The following is a 13146-nucleotide window of genomic DNA, read 5'->3' as shown; positions in this document are numbered from 1 at the left end:
ATGAAATTTTACGTAATGATAAAGCATGTAAAGCAAAAGTCAATTCCGTCCAGAAATTTGGGCAAAAGTGTAAATCAGAGCTGTATCATGTGAAAATGTTTAAAACTGTACCATCCTGGAAAGCCGCTTTTATCACTTCTCCGCTTAATTTCCACAAATGAAACTAATATGGAATAATCTCCAACTATAATTCTTTATTGATAGATATATCAGATTAGTGCCCGGGTATGCCCAGTCGAGTAATTTTCATCTTTATTTCAGCATTTTAGTTGCGCAATTTCTATTCGCACATCCTCGTGTCTGTACCACCTACCTTGTATAAGAAGGGATAGCGAAAAGTAATTACCATCACAAAGACATATCTTCCTTAGAAAGTGGCTGGTGATTATGCAATGAGACACGAGTCAATTGTCTTCCTATCTGCGTGGCGGATCCTGTTTGGCACATGCTTCAAATATTTCTGAGCGGCGGCATCGAACATCTACCAAAGGAAATATAGTCCATGGGCCAGGCCAGATATTGGTACCATCTGAGGTGGCAAAACCTTTTTGGTGTCATTTTGTTTGTCGGGCATAGATATGCTTATCACGCTATGATAGCATTTCCAAATGAGTAGCTTAGTCATAGTAAATGAATTTTTAACCAATTTGGTCTCGTTGTTATATCCCTATACTTCTGAATCGAAACTAACCGCTATACAAAGAAGAGCACTGTCTTCTGTGTGTTCCATAGAGCTGTAAAATGCAGCTCTATGGTATGTGCACAGGTGTTCTGTTGTAAACGCAGTGCGCTTAGTCTTTATTCAAGGCAGCGAAGGGAATGTCCAAGGTTATGATGTCCACAGCGCTTAGTCTTTATCTTAGACGGCGAAGGAAATATCCAAAGCGTATGATACAGTGTATATCTTTTTATCTAAAAACAACAACAACAACAACAAAAGCAATTCCTCGTGAATTTTACCGTATCTTTCAATACTTTATCATTTTCCGGCCAAAACGCTTCGGTGAAAATGCTGATACCACGCCAATGTCGCTTTATTTCCCTCCAACAATATAAGATAATGCAAAAACAATGTACTGGTACACTACGATACAATATAATGAATGATATTGTAAATGAACAGAGTGATTTTTGTTTAAAACTGATGTAATTGTTGATAGGGTAGTATAAAAACAGTATAGATAATCCCTTTTATGAGGAACTTTAGATATGATAACGGTACATTGGTCTAGATAAAGAATAAGCGCACCGCGTGACAGCTGTGGACATCATAACCCTTTGGATATTCACTTCGCTGCCCTGAACAAAGACTAAGCGCACCGCGTTTACAACAGAACACCTGTGGACATACAGAAGGCAGTGTTTTTTCTTTGTATAGCGGTTTAGCTTCGATTCAGAAGTATAGGGATATAAAAACGAGACCAAATTGGTTAAAAATTCATTTATTATGACTAAGCTACTCATTTGGAAATGCTATCATAGCTTGATAAGCATATCTATGCCCGACAAACAAGCTGACACCAAAAGGGTTGTGCCACCTCAGACGGTACCAACAACGCATTTTTCGGGTCTTGGCCCATGGACTAATAAGACAGTTGTGACTCCATTCTCTTGAACCTCCTTGGTTCGACCGACAGTTAGACCCCGTTTACAGTGCGGGGCTGGGCCGAGCCGCGGCCAAGCCCCGCACTTTTTTCCGTTTACTCTGCCGGGCTCGGCCCGGGCTTTTAATTCAAACCTCTCAATATTTTTTCGTAGTGGCGCTCTGCTTGTAAACAAACGCAATTTGGTATAGTCTGGTTTCCAGACCCTTTGCCAACTGGACTCCGCGGCGGCCTCCTTGGCTTGATAATGCCTTTCAAATCAAAATATCTCCCTGGTTTTTCAGGACAAAACCACCTTAAACTATAGGGGCCTACTAGTTTTCGACGTTGAGGGCGTTAACATCCTGAATAGAATAATAGTACGGACAGGGGGTCTGGAAACCAGGCTAAATTTGGTACCGCATTTGGCCCAGTTTGCGTTTACACTGAGAAAAGGCCGGACTCGGCCGCGGCTCGGCCGCAGACCACCTCCAGAGCTTGGCCAAATGCGCGGTCAATTTTGGCCCCGTTGGCCTTTTCGCTCAATGTAAACGGGGTCTAAGATAGTTATAAGCCAAATAAATTGGCTCTCAACTTCTTTTTCTTGAAGAAAAAAGGTGCATACAAAGAGTTGGCTTATAAAAATTTAAGATCCCTAGACGCTAGAATGAGGGGGTTTAAGATCTCTAGACGCTAGAATGAGGGGGTTATTTTGTCCACTTTAAAGTTAGATGTATGAAAGAGTGACTTCCATGATAATTATGCAAATGTACTGGTTTTGAACGTGCTTTATAAGTAAAAAATACAAGGGGAGGGAACTGCTGGATAGGGAAAAAACTTCTTTCGATCTCAATCTCATCTGTGCGTATTTGAGTGTGTGTGTGTGTGTGTGTGTGTGTGCGTGTGTGTGTGAGTGTCTTTTTTTAGGGGGGGGGGGGTGGGGAGTGGGTTACTTCGAACTTACCATTGGCTACGCAGCTCCATCCACAAACACCATCACAGATACAAATTTGGTCCCGAGGACACGCCCTTCCAGGTTTATTCAAGCACGCAGTGCTGCAGGTCCGTTCGAAGTATTCGACGAGAAAATTGTTTCTTCGACACCTCCTGCCTACACGGAGTGAAAAAAAAATGGGAAGGGGCTAGAGAGATTATAAGTACATCAGTGTACCACTTAAGCCCGAGCTCACGGTTGTGTTGGAAAACGTGGCAGCTGGATCTTTTAAAAAGTACAAGAAAAAGGTCTTTATCTCGTCTTTTTTCTTTTTTCCCGCAGGTGAAGGACGCTAAACACTTTCATTTTCCCTAAGATATAACAAATTCTTTTCTTTCATCCTTTTTTGATGAAAATTTTACTATACTCTTTGTTTGGCTGCATTTGTACAGTTAGCTCAAATATTTCTCCAGTGGAAGGCTCAAATAATATTGTACTCCCCCCCCCCCCCTCCCTCGTAGTCTCTGTCTCTCAGTTTTTCGATGAATTATCTCCACAGCGGTCCCTATGTAGATGGTTTTTCTGTGCAGTTGCAATCACGTTGAATTGACAAGTGTTCTCTCTTGTTTAAATTGAGGGAAAACGAGGTATTCTTAAAGGGATACTTAATAGGATACTTAGAAAGATATAGTATTGGTTGAGATAAGGATTCGGCTTTCAACTGTTTTTGCGAGATACTCAGAAACCACTTTATGAAATATTAAAGAGCATACAATTCTAAGAGGAAATCAAAGCTTATTTCATTTAAATCAGTTGTGAAATAAACAACGTAAAACAAAGCGATCCTATCCAAATGTGTATGGGTCCCACCTTTTACTAGGATCGATTGTTTTGGATATTTCAGCCGTTTAAAAAATAAATTTAATCAAACTAAATTTAGATTACGCTTAGACATTGTTTGCTCTTTCATATTCTATAAGACGATTCTCGTCACCTCAAAATAGTTATCCTTAAAAACGCTGGAAACATAAAGCCCCATCTCAACTGAAACTTTACCAACCCTTCAAAACCCCATGGTGTATGTTTGCTCTGTTGTTGCGGTCAACGTTTGATGGCAAAATGCCTCATATATATTTTTTTCCCTTACACAGGGTGTTTTATTTATACACATATTCAGAAAGTGACATTTACAAAAAAATTTTTTAATACAAAACAGGATAAGAATTGAATGATAATTCAATCATCGACAAAAATGCCTCATATTGCCTTGGTCGATTGTTGATAAAGGTGATGGGTTGTACTTAAATAATATGTGAATAAGCTGTTAATATATCCTTTGTTTATAGAATAAAATGGTATGTTATCTTGCACACTGAGTCAACCGTTTGGTATTACGTTTAACTCCTAACCGCCTTCGGTTTAGACTCTTTTGTAGCACTACTACAAAAGGCTTCAGTTCATCTCGACTGGGTTCTGAGAGTCGCTGTAGGCATTGCCGTACTGAGAAGTCTGCTAAACACCACATCGAGCCACGACGGCAAAAGATACGTTTCATAAATCTGACCAGAGCTCGATCGATATCTTGTAGCTTTGAATCACAAGAAAATGTGAAAACATAGTTATAAATATCTGCATATTGCTAAATTAAAATCAGCTTGAAATAGAAAAAGAAAAGAAAATTGTTTAGCGAATGCCTTTCAACGTTTTGGCCTACATTTTTAGGCTAAATGAACAACGTTATACATGTATAGCCCACAAGCAAACTTATAAAGAATCAGCTCCTTATGTTAATGAACATTCCTCCAAGATATTAAAAATCCTTGTGGACCTTTGAGGTAGTGGGTTACTACTTTTGACGCACAGACGCCAAAGTGACATAATTATTCTAACAATATTGATTTTCTGGCCACGGCACGGACACAGTTGAGTATTTTTTGTTCCATCCTCACAATTCTTCATTCCTGGAACAGTGAAATAGGAAATTAACGGAAAGACGTAATTATAGAGTTGTATGGTTGATTATACTTATGTGTCGACAAGTGTTCCTAGGACCGCTCCATGAACCGTCATCGCATGTTCTCTCGGCCGAGGAGCGAGGGAACACGGCGTACTTGTCGTCGCACTGTGTCCTTGCTACCGTTCCTTCAGGATAAGTGTCGGCCCCAGGTGAAGCCGGAGGGTCGTATATGATGTTTGCGAAAGTTACCCACTCAAGGGAGGTGCAGTTTTCGGCTAACACTCCTAAAACAAAGAGACAAACCAGAATGTGAAGAGTCTAAACGAACCGAAAAGAGTTCGTTTTGGTGTTCAATCAAGGAGTTGCTAGGTTTTATATTGCCTAAGATGTCAACCAACGCTTTCGTGTTGATCACTTACTGAGAATGAATGTAAAAGAGTCCAAGAGAATTCAGTCGAATTCTTGGCTGTACTCAGAAAAACAATTTAATGAGGGTGCACAAATATATTCAGTATTTAGGAGAACTCATAAGAGAGTCAAGTGTTGAGGAAGGTACTCCCCTTCCATGTAAAGGGACATTTTGTATTTTAGAATTTCAATTCAACTGTCTTATTGCAAAATTTAGATGGAATATTCTGTCACCTCTCATTCGGCATGTTCTTCTCAACTACTGTACTGTACTGCGGTAATTAGCCCCGCGAAAGGGGGAAGGCCGTGCCCCTCCACTTTTTAACATAATATTATAGAGTTTATGTATATCGCAGATTTTGCAGGGAAAGAAAAAGAGGAAAGACCAGCCGAATGGGGGAGGGGGGGGGGGGGGTAAAGGAGTGTTTCTCCAGTCCATGATCAAGTTAGCTTGAGCCTGATCCGGGTGCACGTCACGAGACTGACACTCATGAGTCATAGAGCTCACAAGTTATAGAGCCCACGAGTTTTACAGCCTATTAGTCACACAGCCCACTAATACAGGCCACGAGTTCGACATCGGGGCCCACGAGTTGCACAACGTACAAGTACAACGGGGCCCCCGAGTTACACAACCAGTGAGTTCGACACTTGACAAATGAAGCCCTCGAGTTCAACACGCAAAAGAGTCTCACGAGACCGACACTAGGCAAAGAAGGCCCACGAAACCGGCACTATACACTAAAAAAGGTTCACGAAAACGACACTACGCAAACCAAGCCCATGAGACCTACACAACGTAAAGAGGCTCATTAGACCGACAGCGCCATTTATAAACCGATTAGAAGTGCGTGATTGTACATGGTGTGGCTATAGGCCTCACGCTCCTTTTCCGGGCTCCCATAGAAACCTGTGTTAAATGTAGCATATTCCATAAATCAGAAAAAAATCAATCGAATCATAGAATCTTTTTTAAATTGAAGCAGATGAAGGGGAATTTTCTTTGCTATCAAGCAAACAACATATTTTGGGATGTTTTCCAGCTCTAAAAAAAGTTAAGAGCCTCCATACGAGACTAGTCCACCAGTCACTCTAAAAAACGATAAAAATAGCAAATTACATTATAAAAATTCATTCAACTTCTTCATAGCCTGCAAAAGCTCCTGTCCTCAAGCAATGTCAATCACTACCAAAGGTGGCAATTTTCCACTTGACTGATTTTTAACGATTTTTTTGGTAAAAAATAACATTGCATCATCTTTGTACTGCCTTCCCTGTAGGCAATGCGCGAGTTGAATTAGGAGCGTGAGGCCTATAGTAGCCTATAATCTATAATCGTGAAAAAAAGTTGACAATAAAGTATTTCACATTTATGGTCAATGTTGCAGTGGACACCTGCTTTACATGATCTGGAGGGGGATGTAATCATCAGCGAAGGAGGGGATTTTCTATTCATTCACAGCAAATACCGTAATCTTCTATCAAGGTATCTGAACTATGAATCAGGGAGAGAAGATGCATCTATGAAAACAACAATCTATTCCTTCTAAAAATTACCGTTTTTAGGAGAATATTACAAACACATGCCTTACATCGAGGATGCATCACTGCCATTCAGGTCCTATACAGTTTTCATCACTTGAACCCGGCCGCTGCAATGCAACGGAGTAACAGAGCTGTTTCTAAATTGTTCAAATTCATGAAATTCTTTCGTCGTGATGTTTTCATTGCAAATGATTGACAAATTGCCCTGAATCGGCGTAAATAAGCACTGAATTGATCAATGTTTTGGTAGTAGCCATGATAAGAAATCATAGGCGTATACATACTCGAGCAGGATTCGAACCCATGACCTCCTGATCTCCGGACAGGCGTCATCTCCACTAGACCACCGAGCTTCCGCCCGACAGCAAGTATTGGTTGTAATCCTTATGGCATGCAGTGGGTACTTCGTAATATTCTAATTCAATGTCAATGCAGGGCAATTTGTCAATCATTGGCAATAAAAGCATCACGACGGAAGAATTTCATTAATTTGAACAATTTGGAACCAGTCTGTTACTCCGTGGTATTGCAGCGGCCGGGTTCAAGTGATGAAAACGGGTATAATTAGGTATAGTCTGGGTGCCAAAGCCACTTTTTGGGCCTAACCTTGTTTTACCGTCCACCCAATGTTTTTTGATGGTTTTGCCCTATTTCGAGGGTGCTGAATCCGAATCTGGATGATGCAGCTCTTGCATCCTTGAGGGTTTTGAGATATTCAACATGGCCGCCAAAATGACCGCCAAAACCGGAAATTCGCATGTATTTCCTTTTAAATGGTGAGAAATTGAAAACAATTCATGGTTTTACCCTATTTCGATGGTGCTGAATCCGAATCTGGATGATGCAACTCTTACATCCTTGAGGGTTTTGAGATATTCAAGATGGCCGCCAAATGGCCGCCGAAATAACCGCCAATTAAAACCAGAAATTCCGATGTATTTACTTCTGGTTTTACCCTATTTCGATGTTGCTGAATCCGAATCTGGATGATGCAACTCCTGCATCGTTGAGGATTTTGAGATATTCAACATGGCCGCCAAAATGGCCGCCAAAACCGGAAATTCTCACGTATTTCATCCTCAATGGTTTAAAATTGAGAACAATTGATGGTTCTATCCTATTCCGATTACAAAATGGCCGCCAAAACCGGAAATTTCCACGTATTTCAATTTTAATGTTTCGCAATTGAGAACAATTTTATTGATGAATCTACCCTATTTCGATCACTGTGCTGAATGCGAATCTGGAGGATGCCACCCTTGCATCATTGAGTTTGGAGATATTCAAGATAGCCGCCAAAATGCTCGTCAGAATGGTGAGAAATTGATAACAATTGATGGTTTTACCCGTTTCAGGTTTTCGTCGATGGCAAAATCTAAACCTAACCATACTCTGCTGATAAACGAACGCATATTGTACATCCCAGTTTGGATTTGCTGCACAGTGAAACCAGCTTTATCGGATATCTTGGAGTTTGTAAGATACAGCTGTGCCAGGAATGAATCCTGCAAGACTACAGATGCGGTTGAATATTTGAAAGACTACACTGTTTCATCTACATATCATGAATATGTTTTGAACACTAACAATCAGTGGACAAGACATACCCATCTCGATCATATTGTGATAGTGATGTGAAGAAGTTTACTGAGATTCCCAACATTACCTGTTTTAATCCATGAACAGTTTTAATCGTTTCATCCATGAACACTCACATTGGTTAATTTTTGGTTTATATTGGTGGTCTTGATGACATTGTTGAAGACAAGAGTTGGACATTTTTCTAGTTCTGCTTCAATTTTTCTTCAATATGATGTAATATTATATATATATATATATATATATATATATATATATATATATATATATATCAGGGCTCCACACTAACTTTTATTTGTGGTGGCCCGATTGGGCCACCAAAATCATTGATTTTTATTTTTGGTGGCCCGAAATTAAAATCTGGTGGCCAGAAAAAAATATCAAGAAAAACATAAGAAAAACTAAAAAGGTCCTATTAAACATAAAAAGAATAGATATTAAGCATTACTGAAGTGATACAGGTACCCATGTCTAAAATAAATGAATAGAAAATTCAATCATCTTACCGTTATTCCGAGTTGTAGGATTTAGCAAATAGGCTTATATATTAGTTTAAAAGTTGATGCCTATTTAGGTGGTCAAAACTTATGTTTGAAATGATAAAGTGGGAGCATTTGCAGACATTTGACGAGGATCAAGATAGCTGGTACGCGAGTTCTTCTTCAAACAAGGAAAAACATGAGGAATGGAGGAACGCCTGAGCGCTGGTCAAACTATACGGAGTGATTATCCACGTAATGTATCCATCATTTTTTCACTTTTCGACAAAACAATTCCTACTGTGTATCTTAAGTTCGTTTGCCATGATAAAAAAAAAAGAAATAATCATACATATACTTATTATATAAGTTCCTGTTCATGTCAAACTGAAACAGATAGGCATATCGTTTCACTCTTCTCCTGACCCATCGATATGTCAAAATTATCCAATCATACATTATGAAAAAAAAATTGTCATGCTGCGATATCACATATATACTTAATATACGTTGGTTGTACTTTGTGTTGAAATTACTGACCCAGATCTCATCGAGAATACAACTTGTATTAGAACTATTGACCCAGTTTCCATTGAGGTTCTTGGGATTGTTTAATTCAGATGTTTTGATACGATGTGAAACAAGCTCCCCCGGTTTATTTTATGTGGGAAGTCTTGTTGTTTGATTGTAATATGACATTGACCAAATTCTCAAGACATCTAAAGAAATTGTTGTGAAATTGAATTTATTCCAGTCAAAAGGTTTTGACGCAAGTTGTCGTATTCTTAGAGGCAGCACAACCAGTGTAGCCAAACAGACTCATTGTGATGGGCATATTTCACAGCATTGTTTCTTTTGATAGTTTAATTGGGCTTATCATCCAAAGGTACCACTTTACTTTCATTCTCGATGAGATCTAACAACAATCCTCAATCATGCTGCAATGATAGAGCTCATTTTAGTTTGTATGAGCTCAGTCCTCAATTCTTTGACCGGTGAATGTAATGAGTTGAAGTTTGAAGGACATAAAGCTTTTGTTGCTGGTGTTTCAGATAAGAATATTGTACTCATTCTATACACCTTGGATCCACGACATGTATACTCTTATACTTTTGTCCAAACACTGATCTTGATTTCACCTGTCACGATGCAAAGTTGATTCCCAATCGCTCTGTCCTGGATACTGATAGCATGATTTTGTATATTCTTTTTTTTTCTTTAATACATAGACTAACTCCGTCTATAATGTAGATACAACATGTTTCGATCATTTTTCGTGCATCACTAGAAAACTGAGTAAAACTGGTCATAGAATCATCATGAGGTAATTACTTTACTCTTGATGATGTTTGTTTGTTTGCTTTTGGCTGGGTGCTAGTAAACAATTTTGACACGAACTTTTAGTGAGGATAAGGATATGGGGGGGGGGGGGATGGTCCGACATAGATTGCATGGAGGAGACAGATGGAAATAGTTTTGACCCTGTGCGGACCCACATTCATGTCCTTTTTTCATGCTTGGCTCAGGTTATCAACCTCACTTACCTGATTTCGTTACGTAAGAAGATTTCTGTACAACGCAATTGTACATAGTCAACCCGCAGGAAAAAAAAATACAAACCTATCGATTACGTAAGAGCAGTGACTCACTGCGCTCGTGCGTTCAATAACATTATCGTATCGTTATCATTTTATAGACATAATTTTCATAAGAATGAGAGTAGTTGTACGCATTCCAAATGCCACGTTAACTGGCTGCGGCATTGTCCACTTCAAATGCAGAATACGTATTGCAGAAGTCTGTAGGTGAGAGTTCATGACTTACCCTATAGATGTCATCCTTGTAGCGTCCTTCATGATGGAAATTGGGTGAGGAACGCCAGTCACTATGGTCACATGTGTTGCTCCTTTTGTTCTTATTTTTGTTTCATCACGAGTTTGCACCATTGGTTTGGCAGTCTTGGGCTGCTCGAAGTTTACTAGATTTGGTTCTTAAGATGTCGAGATGTTGGCAAGTCTCGCTAGTCAATCAATCTCTGGATTTTAATTTTGTTTTGATTTCTACTTTATAAGTGAGATTCAATGAAATACTCTAATGTTAACTATGTACAAGTTAGGCACCTTGATAGGTGGTAATACTCTTGACAATTTATAAGACGATTTGTGTTTATTTGGCTCAAACAGAATCAATGACTCAGTTTTATCGAGGCTCTAGGGACTCTCCAAGTCAGCTGTTTTGATATTATGAAACAAGCTCCCTTATTTTGATTAGGAAGACCAGTGTTGTTGTATAATTGTAATTTGGTCTGATTCGACTTCTTAAAGCATGATAAAAAGTTGTTGCAAAATCATATTTATTCCAGTCAAAAGCTTGTTGACACAAGTTGTTCTATTCAAATATCCGTATTGCCAAACAGACTCATTTATGTGATGCGCTTATCCCACAGCGTGATTTCTTTAGATAATTTCAATGGGCTTAATGTCCAAAGGTACCACTTCATTTTTATTTTCGATGAGATCGAACAATAATCCTCATATTATGCCGCAATGATACGGCTTATTCTAGTATGCATAATCTCAGCCCTGAATGCAATAACTTTCTGAGTTTGAAGCACACGAAAATTTTGTTGTTCTTTTTCTTGTTGTTTTCTCACAGATGCGAATATTGTACTCATTTTATACACCTTGCACCTATAGTTTCATACTAAATTGTCCAAACCCTGATTTTGATTTTGTCTGTCACGGTGCAAAGCTAATTCGCATCATTGCTCTGTCCATAATGATTACAGGATGATTTTGTAATCCTTTTGCATAAATAGACCAACTTTATTTTTTAGAGCCTATCATAGATATTATGTCATTTACAGACATTTCGAATATTCTTGTGTGTTGTGTTTGAAAAACTGAGCGAAACTGGTATTACAATCATTATGAAGCAATTGCCCTATTGCTGTTGTTGCTTTTGCTAGCTGTGAGCTAGTATACTATTGTAATACAATGTTCTATAGGATGAGGATGGGGGGGGGGGGGTAGCCTGACATAGTTTCTGTGGTGGAAACAGATGGAAATAACTTTGGCTCTACGCGGGAACCATGTTCACGCCTTCTTCTGTTATTTTTCCATTCATTGTACATTGTTTGCTCAGGGTATCAACCCTGCTTGCCTGATTTCTACGCGGGAACCGTGTTCATGCCTTCTTCTGTTATTTTTCCATTCATTGTATAATACATTGTTTGTTCAGGGTTCCAACCCTGCTTGGCTGATTTCTTTATGTAAAAAGATTTCGGTTTAACCCAATTTATATAGGCAACTGAGAGAATTTGTTTTGATTACGTAAGAGCAATGACACACTGCACTTGTACGTGCAGTGGCAATAGCGTACCATTATCATTATCCTGTAGTCGTGATTTTTATAAGAATGTGAATAGTTGACCGCATTTAAAACGTTATCCAACCAGACTGCATTTTCCCCATTATACATTTAACGCATAATAATGCATGCCGAAGTCTGTATAGACAAGGGTTTGACTTACCCCAGCATCCCAGTATAAAGTCCTTCATGATAGAAATTTTGGCGAGGATCTCAAGTCACCGTGGTCACATGCAATGTTCCTTTTAATTTTTTTTTTTTGTTTCACCATGATTTCGTGCCATTGAGTTGAGGGGTCTCAGGCTACCCGAAGCTCACTAAAACCTGGTTTTTATCACGTTGTCAAGTCTCGCCATGGTGTTACTCAACCTCACTCTGAATTTTATTTTGTTCTGTTTTGTTTTGATAGATAAACCTTTGCGGTATTTTGATGCCACCAATCTCAGTATAAAGATCCATAATATTTGTTTTGCATAGGATTTTTCCCTTCAATATTGCATCAAACTTTGTCAGTTTTCACAAGAATAATATAACATCCCTTTTATAATCTGATACTGTGTAATAATGTATATCTCATTCATATCGTTAAAAAAAGTATGATTAATCTTACGCTTCTTATTGATTGCAGCATGATTAATGTCTGCATTTTCTTTAAGTTGTTCTTTTTAGTGCTGCTATATTTTCATCGTTCACTTCCGTCATTCTTGATTATCTTATATTTCCTCACATACTTTTCGCCAAGACAAAACGTAGGGAGCTTCTACTGTTTTTTTTCCCTCTGTTCATATGCCCTGTACTGATTCTGCTGAATTCCGTTTGCAGACCTTGTCATTTAGTGTGTACGCTTTCTACTTGTGTTGTTTATCTTGTTCTTCTGTGTTCTTTGATTGTGTCGCTTGAACTCTATGTTAATATGTTTTTGCCTACACGCTGTACTATCCCCGAACTCGAAATTGTTTGTGATTCATTTACGTTCACACATATTATTCTTTTGCAACCTTGCCAGTTGACATGCCTTCATATACTTTATGTTCTGCGTTATGGCTAATCGACTTAACGCAGCATTTGACTCCCTTGATGACGATGAACTCTTTGATTTGTTTAGACGCTCGCCTACAGAATCAACAAGTCAATTCAATTCACGTTCTTCTGCACTTTATGAAAACCTCGTTGCCAATAATGTTAAATTTTTTTCTAATGATTTGTTTGATGATTTTGACTTTGAACATGATTCCACTTTAATCTCCTCCAAATATGTTACGGTTGATCAAT

General features: G+C 38.7%; 1 protein-coding gene across 1 annotated transcript in view; it reads right to left on the bottom strand.

Annotated features, from left to right (window-relative positions):
• The window catches only part of LOC139735738 (complement receptor type 1-like), a 68400-nt gene extending 56335 nt beyond the window's left edge, over nucleotides 1-12065 (bottom strand). The window contains exons 1-2 of the mRNA XM_071646486.1: nucleotides 12038-12065; nucleotides 4543-4758 (exon numbers count right to left, since the gene is read on the bottom strand). Coding sequence (XP_071502587.1) covers nucleotides 4543-4758; nucleotides 12038-12065 — 244 coding nt within the window. The remainder of the gene's footprint in view (nucleotides 1-4542; nucleotides 4759-12037) is intronic.
• Between the last annotated feature and the right edge of the window lie 1081 nt (nucleotides 12066-13146).

This window comes from Diadema antillarum, unplaced genomic scaffold (assembly GCF_040938485.1).
Source record: "Diadema antillarum isolate AM-2024a unplaced genomic scaffold, OU_Dant_1.0 seq00000596_RagTag, whole genome shotgun sequence".
Lineage (NCBI taxonomy): Eukaryota > Metazoa > Echinodermata > Echinoidea > Diadematoida > Diadematidae > Diadema > Diadema antillarum.
The sequence above is the reverse complement of the archived record's forward strand: the minus strand, read 5'-3'. Positions and strand labels throughout refer to the sequence as shown.